Consider the following 23009-nt stretch of genomic DNA (forward strand, 5'->3'; position numbering starts at 1 on the left):
TTAAAAAATACAGTATTTACAGTTTACAGTAAATATTAAAGTATACTACAGTATTTACTATATAGTACTATACTATTTTGTCATGTAAGATTTTGAACCTTACCATAGTTTTACAGTAAACTACTTACTATAGTTTATCAAAGCTAATACAGAATAATATTGTTTACTAGTAATAATATTGTTGTAGTGTAGTAAGTAGGCTACAATATACTAATACACTACAATATACTAGTATACTAAACAGTATACTATACAGTATTTATTACATTTTATCAATTCATTATAATTATTGCTACAAAATACTACAGATTACATTGGAGTTTTACTGTACAGTACTGTACTGTACATTAATACAGTATTTAATTTAAGCTTAATTCTATTATTGTAATAAACATGTGGCCAAATATAAATGCTTTTAACATTTAAAAATAAATAAATGCAACACTTCTTAAAAACAAACAAACGAGATGTACACATTAAATATTAAATATACAAGCAGCATGTATAAGCTTTTGAACATATTGTTAAAACATATATCAGCCTCATGATTTAACCTCACAGTGTGTCAGTCTTTGTTTATGCAGAATTAAGAATTATAACACATCAATAACATTGTACAGTATTAAGAGACACACAAACTGATGACAAACTGTTTTAATGGTCTAAAACAAGAATGAATGAATAACAATGTGCACAATAAACATCTCTGAACATTGCTTCAAAACATGTTTGCCAGGTAAGGCTTCAAATGTGCTACTTAGAAGTAAGATCACGAAAACATTCAAAACATAACCAACAGTTGACATACAAACAAAACAACATTTTGAATGTGATCGATACTCCAAACATTTTGTTGTTGACAATGCTGCAATCTGTATCAAACTGCACAAATGTTTATCAATTGGGAAACGGTTATAAAAAGAGAAAAGTATCAAATTCTTCAAATAGACTTTTATAGTTTTCTTTCAAATCAATTACAAAATATGTCAATTTTATCCAATAATAGCTTGCATAGCTGATAATAGTGCAATAATAAAACGGGGGCTAATCTTATATCCAATTATATACAGTACATGTAAATAATAAAGTATATTTATATGCTATACTTTTTGCTTTTATAATACTATAAAACTACTAAAGTCCAATTATAGAGTCAAACTTAACAGCTTTGAAAATTCACGTAACTTTCCAGTCAATCCGAACGTCGGTAAATGCGGACAAAGCCACTTCCAGATCCACTTCCAAATCTTTGGAGATCCTATAAAAACTTTAAATATGACTGTCATCTGTGGGTTCATTTTGAAAAGAGCCAAAATACTGTTGCATATAAATGAAATGGTTTCTCTAGACCTTGCAATTTCAAATGCACTTCTGCTTTGTCAAAGCAGATCGTATCTAATACATGATGATATGCCAAAGCATACAAAAGCATACAAAATAGAAAAATACTTTTTTTCGTCTCAAAACAGTATTTGCATCACTTTGGTTATACAATTACCTAAAACAAACGTAAAACTATTTTTTGAAAAGGAGAAAGTGCGACTAACGTGTATTTTTTTAAGCAACTAAAGTACCGCTGTCTCTGACACAATTGTTAAACAAACGTGAACAATTCGCTATGTAGTCCTTCTGCCAAAATACTGAGTGAGATGAACGAAAGAAAAAGTACATTCAGTAAACCACTACGTGCACTTTTCTGGAAAAAAAAAACACTGCTTGATTCAATACAAAATTTGGGTTTACAGGTTTAAGGTTGTATTTGTTAAAATTAGTTAATGCATTAGCTAACATGAACAATACTCCTATAGCGTTTACTAATCTTAGTTTATGTTAATTGCAGCATTTATTATACATTTTTTAAATTCTTTATTATATTGACATTAACAAAGATGACACACTATATTGTTCATTGTTAGCTAATGCGTTTGCTAATGTTAACAAATACAACCTTATTACAAAAACGTGATAAAAGGAGCAAAACTAGCTGCTTAAAAAAGGGATCAACACTCTTAGGGTCAATCTTAAACCGTTTGGGTCCAACAACTAAACTGAAAAGTTGTTTAATACTGTCCATCTAATACGAGTTACAGGCTGCTTAAGCTAAGTACAGTTTATCTCTAAACTGAATAAAGACCACTTATGTTTAAAGTGCCCAAGCAAAAGGACACTGCGAAAGACTTTGATATGACAAAACTTTATCGTCCCACATGGGAGACGACCAGAATAACAGAAAAACAACTATATGTGGTTTGTGAAAAAAGCAACTAGAGCTTTGAAAGTAAGCAAAACAGGAAATGAATGGGATCTGTGCGACACTTTTTATTTGGCTCCATCTGTTCCACACCTACTGTTCTGTGACTTTTAGTAAGGTGTAGTTCCTTCCCATTCCACTAAATACTGCACCTTGCCTCCAGGCATGATCCTACGTGCCAGCACCTGATACTTTTCTCCACAGGTGAATCGGCCGGCTGCCCCGAAATAGCTGGTGATGGAAGACTTAAGGTGAGAGAGCGAGGAGTCGTCTTCGCTGATGCTCTCAAAGGTGTGGCTGTCGATGCTGTTCTCCATCATATCATTGCTCTCCTCTCCGGGCATGCTTATGGGGCTGAGCTCGCTCTCCATCATCTCTCGCTTTGTGGCCAGCACAGAATAATTCGAAGAGGGCAATTTCCTCTTCCGACTGCCAACGTTTTTCCTGTAAAATTAGAATGAGTAGAATTGATTACTGCATATACTGTAGAAAGGATCTCGAATTGACACTGAATTTATGAGACAAAGTCAGAGAAGGAAAATATCCTAACTTAGGACTTTGTTTAAAAGGATAGTTCCCCCAAAAATTTAAATTATGTCATCATTTACAAGTGTTAATTTCTTTGTTCTGCTGAACACAAAGGAAGATATTTTATGCAATGTTTGTAACCAAACCATTTTTGAACACCACTGACTTTCATAGTAGTTTTAATTCCTACAATGGAAGTCAATGGTGCTTCTATTTCCTGCTGTTTGTTCAGCAGAACAAAAAAATTATACATTTTGTAACAACATCAAAGTAAGCAAATGACAGATTTTTGGGGTGAACTATCCCTTTAATGTTTTAAAAGGATTTTTTATGTTCAACATAAGCATTATGTGCACGACATCAAATGACGTATTTCCCTGAGGTCGAGTCTGGTCGTTTTTGTCCCGAGGTAGGGGGTCGTAAGTGTCTTAGAGCGTCATTCCAGACGTTTCTTCCGAGTTTGAGGTTGGAGGAAAAACTAATTCTGAGCGATCTCAAATGCAGCATTAAACCTTATGTTTGACCCATATGCCTGTATAAAAACACGATAACATTCAAGTAAATCAAGTAGATCCATTAAACATCTCTCAGGGTTCCCACACCTTAGTTAACTTCAAATTCAAGGACCTTTCAAGGACTTTCCAGATCCAATACCCTCAAATTCAAGGACTAAATGTGGGGACACATTTCAAGATAGAGCAAGGTTACATCGTGTTACCTTTTAAGATACATTGTTAAAGTTCCCTTTCAAGGGAACCCGTGCTGCGTCACTGCGGTGACACTTTGGGGACGCCTCCAGGGGTAAGTGCGTCTGAATGTGTATATCAAATTCAACCAATGGTGAGGCTTAATGACAAAGACAGGGTGACGCGGGAGCCAGGAAGTATTTTGCTATCTGAAATATTGCCAAAGACGGCTTTACAGGGACGCAGGAAGTATGGCAAGGGAGACGCAGCGTCTCATTCCCTTCTCAGGGAACAACAGTTACATACGTAACCCGGGACGTTTTCATGTGTCAAACACAACTATGCCAAAAGCATTTTGATATGAATCAAGATTCACATACAGAAGATATTTAAAGGGAACAGTTTAGCAAGTGTGCTTAAAAAGTCTAAATTTTTAAGATATTATCCTACACTACACAGAGAATAATATGGATTTTTTTTTTAGAAAACTTCCTGCATAAAATAGATTCAAGCACTTTCAATGACCTGTATCTATGTATGTATATTTTCAAAAACTTCCCATGGCCTTTTTTCCCCCAGATTCACAAACTTTCAAGGATTTCAATGACCTGTGAGAACCCTGTAGTATTATATATATTTATCATGCCAAAGAAAACAAATAGCTTGTTTTCATAATGTTTCATCACAATGCAATAACTTTTTTCCCCTGAAATGACTTTATTCTCCTGATGTAACTTTTCACAACAAATTTGCACGAATTAAATCAAGTCCCTCCTACATGATTTCCCACTAATGAATCTATTTTAGACAATAATGTGCCGTGTTTTACATTTTTTATAAAGTAGCAGGCAGTAATGTGTGAGGCGATATAATATTCCACAATTAAAGTATCAAACAGTGCTATCACACGTTACATTTTTGGAAGGGAACTTGGGAAATAAATAATTTTGCATCAGCTAGTACTATTATTTCATGTCCATTTACATTACCTTTATGCATTTGGCAGACGCATTTACCCAAAGTGACTTCAACTACACTTTCTTTCTTTATCAGTATGTGTGTTTCCTGGCATTTGACCTTTGTGTTGCTAACCAAATGAGCTAAGGTTTTTCAATCCTTTCAGTTTTGAAACTTCCCTTAGGTAAGAAAGTGCAATGCAGTTGTCTTCCACTAGATGTCGCTCTTTATCATCTATCACTTCCTCTCGTCACCTTCCTGCCAGCTCGCCCGTGTGGGTGTTATAGCATTTAAAGGTTACACAGCAGAACTGGACTTTTTGGTACTTTTCTTTTCATGTTGTGAATAATCTGGGGAGTTTCCGAATCTGCATACGCTTTAATGACCAAACGCTTCTCCCCTAAGGACAACTTTAATTTGGGAAAATCACAGCAAGAGCCGCCGACTGAGAAGCTCATAACAGCTTCTAAAATAATACATAGAGCTAAACAGTATTAGTACATGAAAGGCAAGCACATAAAGCAGATATGTGTTTGTGAAGTGTTTGATCTGGCCCTCAACTAGCATGCACAGTAGGGGACAACAATCTGCTGACCCTTTTTCAAACCCAAGTTGTGTTGATTTTTCTCCGTCCTCTCTCTCTCTCTCTCTCCCCCCCTCTCTTTCTCTATCTCTCTCCCTCCTCCTTTTAAACACCCTCGGGAATACAGCAAGAATATTAATGAGCAGTCACATCCTAAAATAAATAAGACAAACTATGGGAAACATATCAAAGAACGAACGGCAGTTTGGGAAACTACAATTAGCCATCCGCCTAAAAACATTTTGTGCAAAAGCTTTTAGTTTCTTTAGTCATGTGATCTCAGGCAAAGCACTGTAGGTAGAAAAAATAAGTAAATAAATAAAAAATTATTTAGGAGAGTACTGCACTAAACTTTATGTGATACTGTTTTTAAGTACAAGTTACAATAATATACTGTGTGTCATTATAGCATAACATCCTAAGCTCACAATACTAAGGTGTTAACTCATATTAGTAAGCTGTTTTTATAACAATGAAGTAAAATCATTTTACTACTTTCGGTCTGAATGTTACAATTCTCATGTCCCCACCTGCTAAACTGATTTTTTTTCTTTATATTTTCCCCTTTCTATAATGGATGTTTTAAGGTTGCATAATACTGTTATATAAGAAAATGTTATATAATTTGCTAACTAAAGCAATATATAATATGCAATAAAACAATGCGTTGAGTTTGAACTTTATTTAGTTACATGACCTAACTTCCTCACTACCTGATCATTAATCATCTTTCACACGTCAAAGTGCACACAGACACATCCATGTGTCTCTTTGCTAAAACTTTGACTATACATAAGCTTTTGAAGTATTAAAATAATTCAGTTATCGCTAATTATTGCGATAAATTTTATGTTTTGTGTCACACTTATATTTTTACAATCCACTATTCATTCATGTGTCATTTCAATATCACAGGTAAGAAAACAACAACCTTTAGGTATCCTGAAGTTGGTTAACTCTTTCCCCGCCATCAATTAAGAAAGGGGTCTCAAAGTCAAACTGGCTTGGGGCCATTTCTAAGACAGACATTTCATCGGGGGGCCGCAAAGCTATTTTTTATTTTCAAAAAAGTACAATATTTCTGTAAATGTCATGTTTAATTTCTATTATTTAATGTATAATAATACTTCAAAATATATAAGCAGTGGTTTTATCTTTTTAATATACATTATTTTATAAAAGTAAATCTTTTCTTAACCTTATCTTAACTAAGACCTATTATAGCCTTGCACTAAACTAACAAATTTAATTCCTGTATACATTTATAAACTATTATAAAAAATTACCACCAGTAAGTGTTCCTGTTTTGATTTATTTTGGATTGTTTTCAGTCATAGTATTGACTTCATTATGTTCTTTCTTATTTCAGTTTTAATGAATTTTCTATTATATGTGGGAAAATATTAATAAGTCAAAGTGATCCCATAACTTTTGAATGGGTAGTCTATGTTATATAAGCTAGTTGGACAGAAAAAATACTGCTCTATGTGTAATTGAATAGTAAGCTACATAATAATATATTATACTTCATTAGATACAACAGTATACACACTTTTATCTTCTGTACATTTCTCCTCATCTTTTCTCTTTTCTTAACCTGTGCACTTTTATGGCTCTTTTCCTATATGTAGTTTAAAATGTGTTGCATTACATCAACTGGTCTGCCTCCCTCCCTATGCGGTGGCTCCATTAGATGCTGTGACTTGAGGTGAACTAACCCCACCGCAGCAATATCTTCTCTGAGTAGCAGCTGAGTATCCACCCGGAAGTAACAATTTTTCTCTGGACAAACACTACAAAGTCCCGACCGGATTAACTGATCGCACGGAGACAATGGTATGATTGATGCAAGGTTCAGTTGAGGAATTAAAATCCGATCACGCATTCCGTTATCCTCGACATCACGGATCGTGCGCGGTTCATGGCTGCGTAGCAACGGGTGACGCGACCCAAGCCACAGAGCGCAACATCCGCTCCCGAGCACTTTGGAAAATGCTTTGACTCGTTTTAACGCGTTGTTAGACGCGACATGTGAACGAACACTTGAACGCTTAAATCAAAAATCAAACGAATATAAAACAAAGTGAATACAAATCTTTCTGCGGGCCAGATTATGTTATATTTTTGAAAGGTGTCGCGGGTCGCAGAGAGGGGGAGGGCGGGCCGCAAATGGCCCGCGGGCCGGGAGTTTGAGACCACTGAATTAAGAGAAAACATTTGCATGAAAAAAACTGTTCCTTATGAGTTTTTATGGTAATCTGTAATACCGCAATTATGCACTATTTATAAAAAAATTGAAGCAAAAATTATGTATTAATTTTACACTGCGTGTATGTTTTGATAATCGATCTGAATCTGATCTCTAACAAAATTCCTTCACAAAAATGCAATTATTTCAGCCTTTTGCTAAAACATTTGAAGAAAAATACCCATATTTAAGAGTTTATAAGCAGAGAAAAAAAAATATATATAGAATGAAAAAATATAGGGTCTTTTCTTTCATTTAATATATTTGTATGTTTATATATATTTAGAAGAAAAATTTCCTGAAAGGCATTTTGTGGAACGTTTGTGAAAATCCAAAAAAATGCTGGTGGGTAACTTTAAAAAAAAGGCTGGCGAGGAATGTATTAAAAAGTAATAATGACAAACTACTTTTATTTAACAACAAACTGAGGCTGGATCTACACGGCAGATCTTGGTTCGCAATTTCGATTTGTTGACTATATCAGATTTTATATGACGACCTGCTTACATCATCATTTAAAAGTAGGGTTGCAAAATTCTGGGAATTTTCAAGACTGGAAACTTTCCATGGGAATAAATGGGAATTAACGGGAATATATGGGAATAAACTGGGAATTTTAAAAATTGCAGAGTTGCCTTTATAACACAGAACTTAAAAGTTTGTGAAAAAAATCTTGCAGCATAATTTTGTTTAAAACAAGAAGATTTAATGCAATTTCAATTAAATTTCTACCATGCACATACCCTGTATCACCTGCACAGAGCACACTGCTTACTGAAGAGCCATTGAGGCTACACCCCTGCACATAAAATAATGTCAAAATATCAGATATCTAAATGTAAGCTAGCACTATTTCATTAAAAGTGCATGAGGCTAGCTGTCATGTTATCATACAGAATTACTGTACCACCCAAAAGTTTGAACACATTACTATTTTTTAATGTTTTTGAAAGAAGTCTCTTATGCTCATCAAGCCTGCATTTACCTTGCATGCATGTCTGCTTATGAAAAATAAAACTTGAATGCATGTATGCAATTCATATTCAATTTATTTCCACATATTAATGAGGCCTGAAACTGACTGGAGATCATCGGAATCTGTGTGCTTTTTCCTGCTTACACGTTCATGGGTGATACCCGATCTGTGCCACATGAAAGAAAAAAATCTGAATCGAGTCACTTCTAACATGCGGTGTAAAATAAATATACATTTAATACATATGGCTTTAGCTTTCTGCTACCTATGTATGAGCCGGCTGTGAGTATTCAATATGACTGACAGGCTGAAAGCGCCTCAAAGTGTTCAATTTAATAAAGCGATTGAGCTCATGTTATTAAAAGCCTGGTAAATGCTTTTATAGAAATATAGCTTTAAATTACAACTCAAGCCTATTCACTTTTTTAAATTATAGTTGGAAAGGTACTTCACAAAAGCAATGATCCTCTATTTATACTATCCAGTTTGCAAAACATTGCATCACTACCAGGAATTTGATGATCTTCAAAAGCAATGGCAACCTACGGGAATCGGACAAACACGTTTTGTTCTAGAATGCCAATAATACTCCAGAAGAAAAATAAAGCTTTGTGAGCAAGCCAAAGAGAAAAGGCCACGAAGACAAAAACACTAGAAAGAAACAGTTTTCAAATGACCTTGCATTGAAGAAATATTCAGGGATCATTTTAAAGCCAGTGCACGTACATGTACAGCTTGCTGTCTATCACCGTACACAATAATTTTGTCCTTCAGTGTCTAGAATTAACAAGATAAAATATTTACGGTAAATACATTTATATTAAAGGCCAAAAAGTGGTAAAAAAATATATGCAACCATCATCATACTATTCAAAAGGTGTAACCTTATAGAATACATGTTTACTGTTTATCACCACAGCCTATCTAAAAATATACTGAATCTTTCACCCGCATTTTTTATGATTTTCTTCATTAAGTTTAATGCCTCCCAGAAAATGTTCTTTAAATATCTGAACATTTAACAATTATATCAATTGAAAGAACAGACCTACTGGTTTAAAAAAAAAAAACATTTCATCCTACCTTCATTTGTTTTCTTTTTCACCTATCAAGTATGGCTAGGTTTCTTCAAAAATACCTCATTTTGAGCAAAAAGCTGAGATGATTGCATTTTTGTGAAGGACTTTTGATAGAGATCAGATTCAGAGCAATGATCAAAACCTATACAGAGTTCTTACTGTTTGACCTAAAGGGTTGCTTCCGGGTTTTATAAGATGGGGAATGGTGCATTCACACCAGCCGCAGTAGAGGTGGCAAAAAAGCGCTATTCACGTGTAGTTGGACGCTTGAACATTTGAGTTTATTCGCTTCATTTGTGCGTGAAAGCCGTGCGTGAAATTCTAGTTATTCGAGACATTAACAGGGAAATTCGCATCATAGGAGGGGCTTCTGCAACTTCACTGAGTCTCCGCTCGCTTCCTGTAATCAAGTCACTACTACAACAAGGTCCTGATTGGTTAACGTGGCGCAGAAATCTGCCGAAGTTCACATTTTTCAACGTTTTCAATTTTTCAAGATTTTCCTGTGGCAGCGCTCAATTCGCGCCACGCGAATAGGTTGCCTAATCAAGTCTTTGCATTGACTTTACATGTAAATCACTCACGCTTGCCACCTTTACCGCGTCTGGTGTGAACCCTGCATAAGATTGCCACCTGGTGGATAACAGCGGAAAATATAGATCTGCCGGAAAACTCGTCATAAGCAGGGAAGGGTTTTCTCTTAACTGACGAGTTAACTCGACAATGGCGAGGAAAGAGTTAAAGGGGAGATCTCCTATTATTTCATGATGCATTCTGACTTATTAACAAAAGAGTTGGATTCCTCATGCTAAACATAAGCAAAGCTTAAAAGAACCATTTGGACTTTTACTGTTTTGTAACGAGTGCTGGAAGTACATTGAAAGTCCTTATATGGGCACTTAACTCTTTCCCCGCCATTGACGAGATATCTCGTCAATTAAGAGAAAACGCTTCCCCGCCAATGACGAGATTTTCCATCTTTCCGCAATACCGCTATTATCCAACCTTCCGCAACTTTTTAAAACCACAAGTATTGCTCTATGGCAAGCTGCTGCATGTCCGTGTCTGTTTTAAAGATCACTCTGAATGGGATCTCTATGAAAAGTCCGTCACAAAAATTGAATTATCTCTGCTTTTTGCTCAAAATGTGGTGTTTTTGCAGAAACCTGCCCATATTCAAAAGCTGATTACAAAAGAACCACTGAAGGTATGATGAAACGGTTTTTTTTTTTGTTTGAAAGCAGAGGGTCTGTTCTTTCATTTGGTATATTGTATGTTTATATATTTAAACAAGAAAATTTTCTGGAAGGCATTAAACTTTGGTGAAAATCATGAAAAACGCTGGCGCTGGCTGGCAACTTTTTTTAAAAACGCTGGGGGTGAAAGAGTTAACCCGGAATAGCAGTTCAAACAGTTTCTTCAGTATTGATATGGTTTAACTGGGCATTTCTTCTCCTTTCACAGTGTCTCTAAATCTTTCAAATAAACAGGGGGCAACAAGTGCCCAAAACCATAAATAATCCATAACCTGACACTATATTTCTCTGCAAGATGTCAGGTGGTTTAAACGCAACATCAAGTGGTGACGGACGGCTGTTATCCCTCTTTAACTCGCAGCCGGTCAAGTGCAGACCCAGCAGGAGAGGTGAAAATCGACAGCGACAGCCGTTCTGCCAAATTGTTCCACTACAGCAATATTGATTACGCTGCGGTGGAGTTTTGAAGAGGACGCTTGTGTTTAAGCTAGATGAAGGGAGTGGGGGATATGGGCTTGGATTTGAGCAAATCCGCCGTGGTCGTTTTAGCACTGAAGTCAGTTTACGATTGCTTTTAATAAACATGAGCTGAAGCAAAAGATAAAAACGGATGACTGGTGACCAAGTGATTTGGCAATCAGAGATGTATCCACTTCAAACTGATTTCCCAGAACCCCTCCAACTCATATCGAATGCAAGCCATTCGTATTGAATGAAAACCACTTGTTTGCGTTCTAAGTGGGCCACCTGCGGTTTAGCGTTAGCATCAATTGTTTCCATGGCAACAGGTTACCTACGTGGTCACGGGAAAATCAAGGGAAACGATATGAGACTTGCCACAGGTGAAATTAAAAATTAGGTTTTGCATCCCTTCTACAGCTTTAAACTTACTTATTGATAACCGAGTGATTTCAAACAGCTTGTGAAGGATTACATCACTACAATCTACTGCGCTCTGCCAAAAATAGCTTTGCATATTATTAGCACTTATGGTGATAGAGCCGTGTAAGTGATTTGGTATAAAACTCTGAAATTCTTCTACGTCTAACAGAAATGAGTTAATACCTATAGTTTGACGTGTTGGTGTTTAAAGCAGATTTAAGCAGAGAAACAGCAGATGTACCTGAAGTCGTAAGAGCCGCTGGTGGTGGCGGAGCCAGAAGTACTGGCGGCGTCCGTGGAGTCCTGGTCCAAACTAAACGTCCGTCCTGAGCTGGTGCTGAGAATTAAGAGCGAGAGAGATCGATAAAGAAAGTTAGAGACATGGAAAGTAGCACAAACATACCTTTCAATGACACTTAACTAAGTCCAAAACCTTCACTTGCTGTCAACATGAACATATTTCAAAACCCATTTGCCATTTATCAAACCAGAGACAAATCAGGGAGTTGAGGGGGAGAATAAACAGGGACTCATGAAATCAGCCAAAATGTAAAGCTCTTAAAGGGCAAAAATATCACATTTTACATTTGGATCAGTGCTGCACGATATTGATGATATTGATAACTTAAAAACAATATATATTTATAATCCTATTATTGTTTTAAAGGGGACATATCATGAAAATCTGACTTTTTCCATGTTTAGTGCTATAATTGGGTTCCCAGTGCTTCTATCAACCTAGAAATGTTTGAAAAAGAAAAACCCAGTAACTTAATTTTGGTAAACCATTCTCTGCAAGCATGTGAAAAAAATAGTCTCCCCCTGTGATGTCAGAAATAGATATACCGCCCCTTAATCTGCACTATTCAACTACGGCAATGACATTTAGTGCAGAGATAAGCTCATTTGCATTTAAAAGGACACACCCCCAAACTGCACAGTTTGCTCACACCTACAAAGTGTCAATTTTAACATACTATAATAAATTATTTATATGGTATTTTGAGCTAAAACTTCACATACGTACTCTGGAGACACCAAAGATTTATTTTTCATCCTAAAAGTCTTGTGAAATGTCCCCTTTAACATTATTTGAATATAAATAAACTTGCAACGCTAAATAATGCAATATATATATGCAATATGATAATTCTTTAGGCTTGTAGAATCATTTGAACTTTATTAAAATATATTAAAATCGAAAATTTTATAACAATTATACATGTTTTACACACATGCCAATCGTTAAATTGCCTTCCACACATTAGACAACACAAAAGCGCTAACAGTCATGTGCCAGTCTCTTTTCCAAAACGGATGTTGTCACAGTTGCGCGTCGTCTTCTGGATGGAGCTTAACTTCTGGTCTCTGTTTGATTAAAGTGCACCTATTTCATTGCTAAAAAACTTAATTTTTCGTATTTGGTATAATGCAATTAGTTTGCGTGTTTTATGGTCTAAAAAACATTATTTTTCACATACCGTACATTTTTGTAGCTCCAGATATCCCTGTCTTCCTAAAATGCACTGATTTTGTACAAAACTCATATATCTGAAAAGCGCTGTCTCTGATTGGCCAGCTAATCTGTACGTTGTGATTGGCCTGAATACCTCTGACGTCAGCTGGAAATGTGACGCTCCTTACAATGTTTGAAGGACTCCCTCACAATGCAATGCTGACAGGAGTTAACTTACAAGCTGTGAGTCCAAAGCGGGAGGAATTATGATATTGTCGGTCTTGTCTACATCACCAATCCCAGGAAGTAAACTGTTGCCTACAATCTGTGTGTTTGTTGTAGTCCAAAAAAGAGATTTACGTTGGAGACGATAACTCGCGTCATTGTTTACTTTGGGGTTTGTACCTTTCGCCTTTCGTTAACATGCACTAATACACAGCAAAAGAAATGTAAAATCATGAATCGGACCATATGAGCTCTTAAATGGTCTGGCTAGTGGCTAAACTGAATGCTAAAACAAATTGTCGAAAATAACAAGCCGACCCGTAGTTAACATGACATTATATAGTACACATTTTACACAGCAATGTTAGCTCAGTGTAGTTTTTGATGCACTTTAGCTATGATTTGAACTAAGGTAAACTACTTTTTTTTGCTTGTTATCAGAAATAAACTTCTCTAAAAGGACTCTGTTGTTATAGATTCCATGCGAAGTTTACTGAAAGTTATGTTCGTTTCATGAAAGGCGTTTATTTATGTTGTTACTGCTGAAACCGTCTATACATAACCTTAAGCCGCCTTTCCACTGCACACGACAAACGATGGCCGATAAGCCGGAAGTCATTCATTTCCTATGGAGAGTCGCAAAGGGGTTGCGTGAAGTGCCGACCATCTGCGGATGCGTAAATATCGGATCCGTTTTGAGCGTTGGATCCTTTAAAAAATTTGAACTTGTGCGACTAAACCGCATGCGATATGCCGACCGGAAGTTATGCATTTCATTGTATTCCAATCACAAACTGTGTGTGAGGTGAAAATGATTAATTCTTTTGGTTTAACTTTATTAGTAACACTTGAATCCTTAAAAAAACATGTTTGATTACTGATAAGTAATACATTATTAATTTAATTTGTGTACGTTATTATTTTAATCTTGTCTTTATATGTTCTCTCCCAAAAATATTGTCAATCTTTGTCATATATGCATAGCTGTTTATTGTTTTTATTTATTTGCGTTCATTTATTTATTCCACCATGGTAAACATATTAGAATGAAGCCTCTTGCGCTGGAACGAGCTTCTCTCCCATATACGATTAAACTGAAACTTAACATTACAACTGCCACTAGGGGGAGAACTCCGACTGTCGTTTTCGTATGTCGTGAGGTCGTATGCAGTGGAAATGCGGCTTTAGCATGAAAATCATTAACCAGAGGTTAAAATTATAAATTCAAAATTATTGTAATTAATATGCATATCTGCAATATTTCAATTATTTTTATATATTGTGCTGCCCTGATTTGGATTGACACGCAACAATAATAGTTCACCAATAAAATGTATAATACTGCCAATTTCGATTACAAAATTGTGTATGTTAACTTAAAAAGGCACTTAATACCTTTAGTTTCCAGTAAAAAAACAAAAACAAATAATCCTTAAGAAACTCTCAATTCAACTCTTAATCATTCTGTTGGGTTTGTGACTATACCCGAATGTATTAACTGTACCATTCAGAGCATGGCAGTTATTAGCTATAGTTCACAGCTTTGTGATGAAACCCAACCTGCCCTTTTTATCACGGCCAAACTCAGAATTTTCCTTTTGTGCACTTCAACAATTCCTCTCAGACACCCTCTCTCGCCTCTGAAAGCGCTGTCTGCCCCAATAGTGTTTCCAATTCTTTCATTATTCAGGCCTGTTTGAGAGATGATAACCTTTACAGAAAAGTATAATTAAAACGCTTCACCCACTGTGTTGATAAAAATATATTTCCACGGGGCGGGGTTGTGATCGGGGGGAAACGTTACGAGACCTTTCCAGTGTTTCAAAGGGAAATTGATGCAAATGAGCTTGATTGTTGGAAGGCCAATAAATAGATGTTTAAGTATTTGATTCAAAAGGTAATGAGAAAAGGTTAAGCGTGCCGTCTGTTGTCATGAGAGAGGAAGATGAATCGACTGTGAATTTGATTGAGACCTCATTACGGTTATTATGTACATTGATGGAGAGGTGACGATTAAATTGTGAACGTTTTAGCGCAGGTGAGATGATGTTATCAGAAGATGAAAGAGCAGACGTATCAAATTAGCCATCAGGGTTGAAGCGCACGGACATCTATATTATACGATTAATGGTTACAGTGCACCTTGGGGTCATAATGAGATAATGAAGTCACAGCAAAGGACAAAGGCGAATAATGTACAAGATTATGCATTAATATAGCTTAATTGAGATGAAAATCAAAGACTTTGCTGCGGTAACATGGCTGCAGGAAGCGCAATGATATTACGCAGTGCCCGAAAATATTCCCCTGCTATTCAAAGTTACCAAGGGAACTACTTTCAGGCACTGCGTAATATTATTGCGCCTCCAGCAGCCATGGTACGCCAACAAAGTCCTTGATTATTACGCCAGAATGAGAGTATAGTTCCTCCCCATATCTGTCGACAAAATTTTAACTTTTAATTTTCCGTCGGTCTTAGTACACAATGTAACTACAGAAGGGTCAAGTTTTAAATAGGAAAAAACTCTTTGCTCATTTTTGAGTACGATGCTAATGGTCTAACCAGATTCAATTAATTCTGCTAAGCTATGCTAAAAGTGGTACCACCAGACCCACAGATCAGCTGAATGGATTCCAAAACGGTAAAAATCAAATGTTTACTCTAGGGTAGCTGGAAAATGAGCATATTTTCAAAAATAAGATTGATAAGAATGGTATAAGGCCCTAACCAAGGGCTAAGCCTTAACCTAACATTAATACTAAACCAAATCCTACAATCTGATTGGTTGATTGAAACATTGCTCTGCAATGATGTTGATCCATACTCTACGAAAATCCCACTCACCCACCTCTTTAAACTCTGCAGCTCATCCAGCGTGAAGTCGAAGATGTTGGCCATGTGATGATTGGAGCTCCAGGTGGAAGTGAGGTCATTCTGTTGATGTCACAAACACAAGCGTTTAATTCATTAAACTGCAGTGACTCGTTGTCATTCGGATGATGTCGGCAATCGCAGCTTTGATTTCGACGATCACAACAGTCATGCTTGTTACAGTCGCTCGAACGGTGTCTTTGAAGTCGCTCACAGAATTATTAATCACGTTGCCTACAGTGTCGAGAGGCTGGGCCCTTAAAATCAAACATGTCTGGGGACCAAAACTCTCACATGGATTTGTCAGTTAAATGTTTCAGAGGAACGTAATCCTTTTAAGAAAATGCACAAAGACAGAATGTGAAGCTATGAGTGAGAGAGAGAGAAAGCAATAAAGATGAGAAACGTGAGGTCTGCATAGCAGCTGTCAGAGGAATAACAGAAAATCACCACAGGGCCGAGAAGAGATGCAAGGCAGAGATGAAGGAGCACAGGTGAGATCCAAGAGTAAACTTCAAACTAGTCATATTTAAAATGGCTTTAAGTCAACACAGTAGTCAGTACAGACAAAACCCTGTGGAAAAAGAGCTGAAATAAAAAAGCATCTCGCTCGGCGGCGTGAAAGCAAACCGCAGAGGGATGCGCAAAGCTTTGGGAGGCAGCAGAACACACAGTTAGAGAGGTTTAGATGTGTACTGACAGGTCAAAAAACATCACCGCAGTCTGTCTCTTCTTTTATCTATTTCCTGAATGTATAGTATTTATCTATGTTTTAGTGAATGACCATTTTTGACCAAATGTGTATTGTCATATTATATAAAATGTATATGCCAATGTAAGTTTTGTCACTTTACTAATTAACTAACTAATAACAACTGTTAACTATAGTTAGTGCACCATAAACTAACTGTATTGGTATTAAAAAACATTAACAAAGCTTAATAAATGCCGAAAAATGCTAAAGTTCATTGGTAGCTTATGTATTTAGTAATGCTTCAAGAACAAACCATGTGCAATTTCATCAATCAAAACCATTACTGAGTATTTGTTTCTTAAAACTGACATTTATCAGTCTCAAAAACATGGTTCAAAACCCCCGTTTTCTAATAGTGTATTGGGTTGTCCTAACTGGTGTAATTGAGTGAAGGTAGAGACTAATTTGCATATTCATAGCTCTGCCTATAGCCTACTAAATGAAGCAAGGATGCAGAGAAGGAATGTCAATTTATGCAATTCCACATATTCGATGATCGTTTAAATTTACGATCAATCAATCGAATAATCATTAACAGTAATAGTGCAATAAGCCTTTAGTGCAGTGGCATATAGCCAATGAGATAAAAGTGTGCGTAAAAGTGCCAGCTTCCTCAAGCGAATTAAACGATTTTATTTTGACTAAATAACATGCTAGTGGGATTGTAAAATGAGTCAATGTAGTGATAAAATCATCATTATAAAACGGCTCTTTCTGGTTCTTCATTCTTATTGGTTGAAACATGTTCTAAGCCGTGATAAAATACCCGGGTAACCCCATGGTTCAGGCCGCTTTACAGAAGTATCACTGCGCCACAGTCTTTAATCATTTTTTTATTTTTCTACATTTGCACAATTATGGCGATATCCAGATAAATGTCAATAAATATTATATATATTATTTTTCAAAAAAGAGAAAACGTTCTCTGAGTTGTTTTTGTCTTAAATTGATATTTCCGCTATTATCCACTAGATGGCAATCTTACCCAACTTAAACACTGACGCATTCACCCGACACAACAGCGTTGTGGTGGATTTAGCGTGACGTGTCAATTTTTAATGGCTCTGAATCGGATCTCTTACAAAAGTTCTTCACAAAAATTTAATTTTCTCCGCTTCTAGCTGAAAATTTGAGAGGTGATAACTGGTAAGAGAACAAATGAAGGTAGGATGAAACTTTTTTTGTTGTTGTTGTTGTTTGAAAGCGAATGGTCTGTTCTTTCATTTGATATTTTATGTTTATTTAAAGAAGGTCATTTTTCTGTAAGACATTAAACTAAAACTGGGTGGCAACTGCTGACGGGGAAAGAGTTCAGCATGCTCCCAAGCATATTTGATCATCACTTCAACAGTTGCACAATATAAATGTTAATGTATAAATTAGATGAATGTTGATTTATAAAATAAACACCACAGTCTTAAATCATATTTTCATTGTCTCTTTGCTGCATCTGTGTTGGTTGTGAACTGCGCTCTGTTTCAGTCACACTTGATTCTGAGGAACTACTTTATTTAGCGGAAGACTAATATTTGTACGAATATAATTACAACTTATTTGTGTTTTATTTTATAAAATCCCGCTAACGTTATGCATATGAAGTAACCGTTTTATAAACGCAATAAACCCCTCGGAGCAGTGGGGTTACAGTGCATTTTATAACAGCTAAGGGGGTTTTAGACACTCCGCTTCGCATTGTGCCTAACAACGCCCCTTAGCTGTTATAAAATGCACTGGTAACCCACTGCGTCTTGGGGCTTATTGCTTTAATTTAAACTTAACTCATAATGAAACATAATGACTAATGTACAAAGTGTATAACTCCGCCTCACATGGGCACTTTGATAATCCATGCGTCTATGACATATCAAAATAAAAGTTTCATTATCATCAAGTGTTATTTTTCTAGTTGTTCACCTCACTTTCTGAGTCGTTGATACGCCGTTTGTTGCAATTATATCCAAGAAACACACAAAGTGCACTTTTACCATCGTCACTACATGTGGCGTAGTTTCAGCAAAGACGCTTATATTAGAAAACACGCAACAGTCAACGTGGTTAGCGTGAAACGTCTCAGCCAGTCAATAATGATCAGTAATATGTTGCGGGCATTCAGTGTGTAACGACAGTCAGTTACAGTTTACATTTTACATGTTTTTTGTCCGAATTTAAGATTACATTTAAATCTGTTCATTAAAAATGGCTTCTGGTCTCCTTCCCTGTGTAGAGCAGCATTGCTATGCTAGGCGTGAACAAAATTATTTTCACAGAAGAAAATGTTAAATATGTCATTTGGGGGGCAAGTGGGATAAGGGCACTCACATCATACTTAAACCGAACTGTACCAGAGTACGATTGTCCCCACTCTTCTGCCTGTTTGCACTCACATTACACTTTCTGATCCACTGCAAAGCGTAAACCGGGTACGGTACGATTTACATAATGGGAGTACACCCTAACAAACAGTTAACCGACTAAAATAACACTGTGCTAAACCATTTAGCTTGTGTAATCTAAGCATTCCCAGTGCAAATCTTACATTAGGAATGGCGTCCTCCAACAGCCACTTCGACCTCTTCTTTTTCCGCTTCTCTGCAGGATCTGAATTACTGCATAAAAAAAGGATCAGCTAAGGGCATCAGAAGTATACATCTCGATAAACTGTCAATCAAAGCATAATTTCGCCCCAATAAACAAATGTGAAAAACTACACTAACAAAGCAAACCAAACTCGAATAACTAAAAGGGTATAACTAACCTGCTGGTTCCTTTCTTCCGGCCCCTGTGCCCCTCATTATTTTGGGTCTTCTCTGGGAACAGCTTAGAAGGGGGGTTAGGGGGAACTCTTGTCCTTAATCGGAAAATGCATTTCCTCTTTTTGATCTCCTTCCCACAGAGGAACCTACAAGAAAACAGTCTATCTGTTTTTGACACCAAGATATATATATAGAGAAAGTATGTGACAATATTAAGCCTGAGGGGCAGATCACACAGAACACATTTATGACAGTGGCAGGCGCCTTTTTAGTATTCTATGGGCAGTGAGCGTTGTGCGTCTTGTTCATGCGCACCGAACGCCTTGCGTTTTTGCCATCTGTCGCACACTGTGTTTTTGCAGGAATGCTGTGAGCGCCTGAAGTTGAAAAAGTAAACTCGGAAAAAGTGGAAAACGCCTAAAGTCATTCGCGTTTTCCGAGCAAGCATCCTCTTATTAAAGTTACTGCTAATATGACAGTTTACAGCAAACCAAAGTTTCAAGAGCAATCACACTTCAATATTTGATTGACGGGACAGCTGCCAATCAAATGCTCTTTTCTAAAGTCAATCAAAAAAGGCAATGCTGTCCGTCTCGCGCTTTGAAATGCGTTTGGCGCGATCGTCCGCCAAGACATCTAAATACCATATCTTAAACTATCTGTTAGCATTTCCATTAATGTGAATGGCTGACAATTTACATTAGCTTTATGCAGTGGTCCAAAAAACCCTCCAAACAAACAGTATGTTTTACAGTATGCCAAACCGTACATTTATGCATTTGGCAGAGGCTTTTATCCAAAACGACTTAGAGTGCATTCCAAGTTATACATTTTGTTAGTATGTGTTCCTTGAGAGTCGAACTCATGACCTTTGTGTTGCTCGTCATGTCAAAATATGTGTTCTAGGGCTGTGACAATAAATATCGTGTCCCATTAAATATATATTTTTTTAATATTCTCTATTCCAGCCCCACTAGAGTTAAATATTTGATTTTTACCATTTTGAAATCCATTCAGCTGATCTCTGGGTCTGGCTGTACCACTTTTAGCATAGCTTAGCACAATCCATTGAATCTGATTAGACCATTAGCATCACGCAAAAAAATAAGCAAAGAGTTTCGATATTTTTCCTGTTTAAAACTTGACTCTTCTGTAGTTACATCGTGTACTAAGACCAACGAAAAATTAAAAGTTTAGATTTTCTAAGCAGATATGGCTAAGAACTATACTCTCATTCTGGCATAATAATCAAGGAGTTTGCTGCTGTAACATGGTTGATGCCGAAAATAGTTCCCTTAGTAACTTTCAATAGCAGGGAACTATTTTTGGGCACTGCGTAATATCATTGCACCTCCTGCAGCCATGTTACGGCACAAAGTCTTTGATTCGCAACTTTTAATCTTTCGTCGGTCTTAGTATACGATGTAACTAAAGAAGAGTCAAGTTTTAAACAGGAAAAATATTGAACTCCTTGGTAATTTTTTAACGTGATGCTAATGGTCTAATCAGATTCAATGGATTTTGCTAAGCTATGCTAAAAGTGGTAGCTCCAGACCCGGTGATCGGCTAAATGGATTCCAAAACGGTAAAAATTACATGTTTAACGCTAGGGGAGCTGGAAAATGAGCATATTTCAAAAAAAGTGGAGTGTCCCTTTAAAATGACCTGTCTGAAATTGATTCTGAATAGCAAGGCTGCGATTATGTGTTTCATGCGCAGCTACAACGTACTTTTGTGGTTTAGTCAGTAGGAAGTCCTTATTCATCTAAAATAATTATGAGTCATTTATAACGTGCATTTAAAAAAGCAACACTCGTTAACAAAATCATTCAAAATATTCTTTATTATCATGAAAATACCTGAAACAATTTGAAGAACGCAATATAAATATTCTTAAAGACATTTCCTGAAATAGTGTTTGTAATGCTACTTCTGTGGCACAATTGGATTTTTGCACGAGAGCGCCCTCTGGCTTTTGGATGTGCCTCATTACAGCCCTAATAAGTTTGTTGAATTATGGAGATGGTCCTCACTGCGGAACACAACATCCAGGGGGCGGGGTTGGATCTAGATCCAACTCCTCCCACTTTATATACTTTGTTCCGCCAAATGAACCAGTATATTTGCGATGTTGCAGCCCGCAATTAGTTGCAACCTGTGGTCGCCAACGTTTGCTCTTATCAATTTAAGTGTACGTTTGATTAATAATATAGTTGAGAAAGATTCATAATTTAGAAAGTATCACAGTTAGGTGTAAGGAGAGGTACGGACACGTTCCCGACAGTTTGATATCACTGAAGGGATTTATTTGTACATTATCCCACTTATTACACAGCTATTCCTATACGAGTAAATATAAAAACAAATGTATTTAATATCTTTTATTAGCAAATAAAAAAGTAAACCATCTACGAGGGAAACCTGTTTCCTGGCTGTAAGAAAAGACGCGTTAAAACAAGTTCAAAGTCCATACAAGATAAACATTTAATTTATTAATTTCTAAATAACATGCCATAGCCTATATATTTTTATAATTATGCATATTTAATTTATACTGTATCCATTAATAGGTCTTAAACTGCATGTGGTAAGATTACTCTTAGTAGGCTTACCCGAAATGGTTTACTCCAAAACATTATAGCAAAAAACTTACATTTCACCCTAAAGGCACTACTTTTATTGTAGTCATAAGTAAAGTTAGTTTTTATGTCAAAATAATAACTTAATTTAATTACGACTTAATGCGGAACTGGTAACGCAGCAACACATGTATGACGTGTCTTGTGGTAAAACTGCCGACCAATGGGATCTCTGGATCGGGATCCAGCTCCGCCCCTGGATCTAAATCCAACCCCGCCCCCTGGATGTCGCGTTCTGCAGTGAGGCGCTACTGGAATTATGTGAACCATGTGCATCATGCTTCCTGTCAAAATATATGCCTGCTGCACAAGCATCAAAAGGGTTTATGATAAAAGAAATGCTCACGTTCACAAAATACTCACAAGACACTTAAAGGAATAGTTCGGCCAAAAATGATATTAAACCCATGATTTACTCACCCCCAAGCTGTCCGATTTGCATATGTCCATCGTTTTTCAGACAAACACATTTTCGGATATTTTATAAAATGTTTTAGATCTTTCCATTTGATTAAATGTAATGTAACGGGGTCCACCCATAGTCCACGACCTTCAAGTCCAAAAAAAGTGCGTCCATCCTTCACAAATTAAATCCAAATGGCTCCAGGATGATAAACAAAGGTCTTCTGAGGGTAATCCGCGCGGTGTTGTTGTAGAAATATCCATATTTAAAACTTTATTAACGAAAATAAATACCTTCCGGTAGCGCCGCCATCTTAGACTCCTCTGTATTCAGGAGAGAGTATTAGCGTAGTGTACGCACTTTTCTTAGTGACGTATGACAAATTCGGAGGGCGGGGGCACAGAACAGAAGCAGAGTAGCCTCCGTAGGCTGCGTAAGCTCTCATCCTGAATGCGGACGCG

General features: G+C 36.6%; 1 protein-coding gene across 1 annotated transcript in view; it reads right to left on the reverse strand.

Annotated features, from left to right (window-relative positions):
• Window positions 1-645: 645 nt before the first annotated feature.
• phf19 (PHD finger protein 19) overlaps window positions 646-23009 on the reverse strand; it is a 35813-nt gene continuing 13449 nt past the window's right edge. The window contains exons 11-15 of the mRNA XM_065248379.1: window positions 19509-19652; window positions 19290-19359; window positions 15977-16062; window positions 11688-11783; window positions 646-2695 (exon numbers count right to left, since the gene is read on the reverse strand). Coding sequence (XP_065104451.1) covers window positions 2362-2695; window positions 11688-11783; window positions 15977-16062; window positions 19290-19359; window positions 19509-19652 — 730 coding nt within the window. The 3' untranslated portion in view covers window positions 646-2361. The remainder of the gene's footprint in view (window positions 2696-11687; window positions 11784-15976; window positions 16063-19289; window positions 19360-19508; window positions 19653-23009) is intronic.

Source organism: Paramisgurnus dabryanus, chromosome 11 (genome assembly GCF_030506205.2).
Source record: "Paramisgurnus dabryanus chromosome 11, PD_genome_1.1, whole genome shotgun sequence".
NCBI lineage: Eukaryota > Metazoa > Chordata > Actinopteri > Cypriniformes > Cobitidae > Paramisgurnus > Paramisgurnus dabryanus.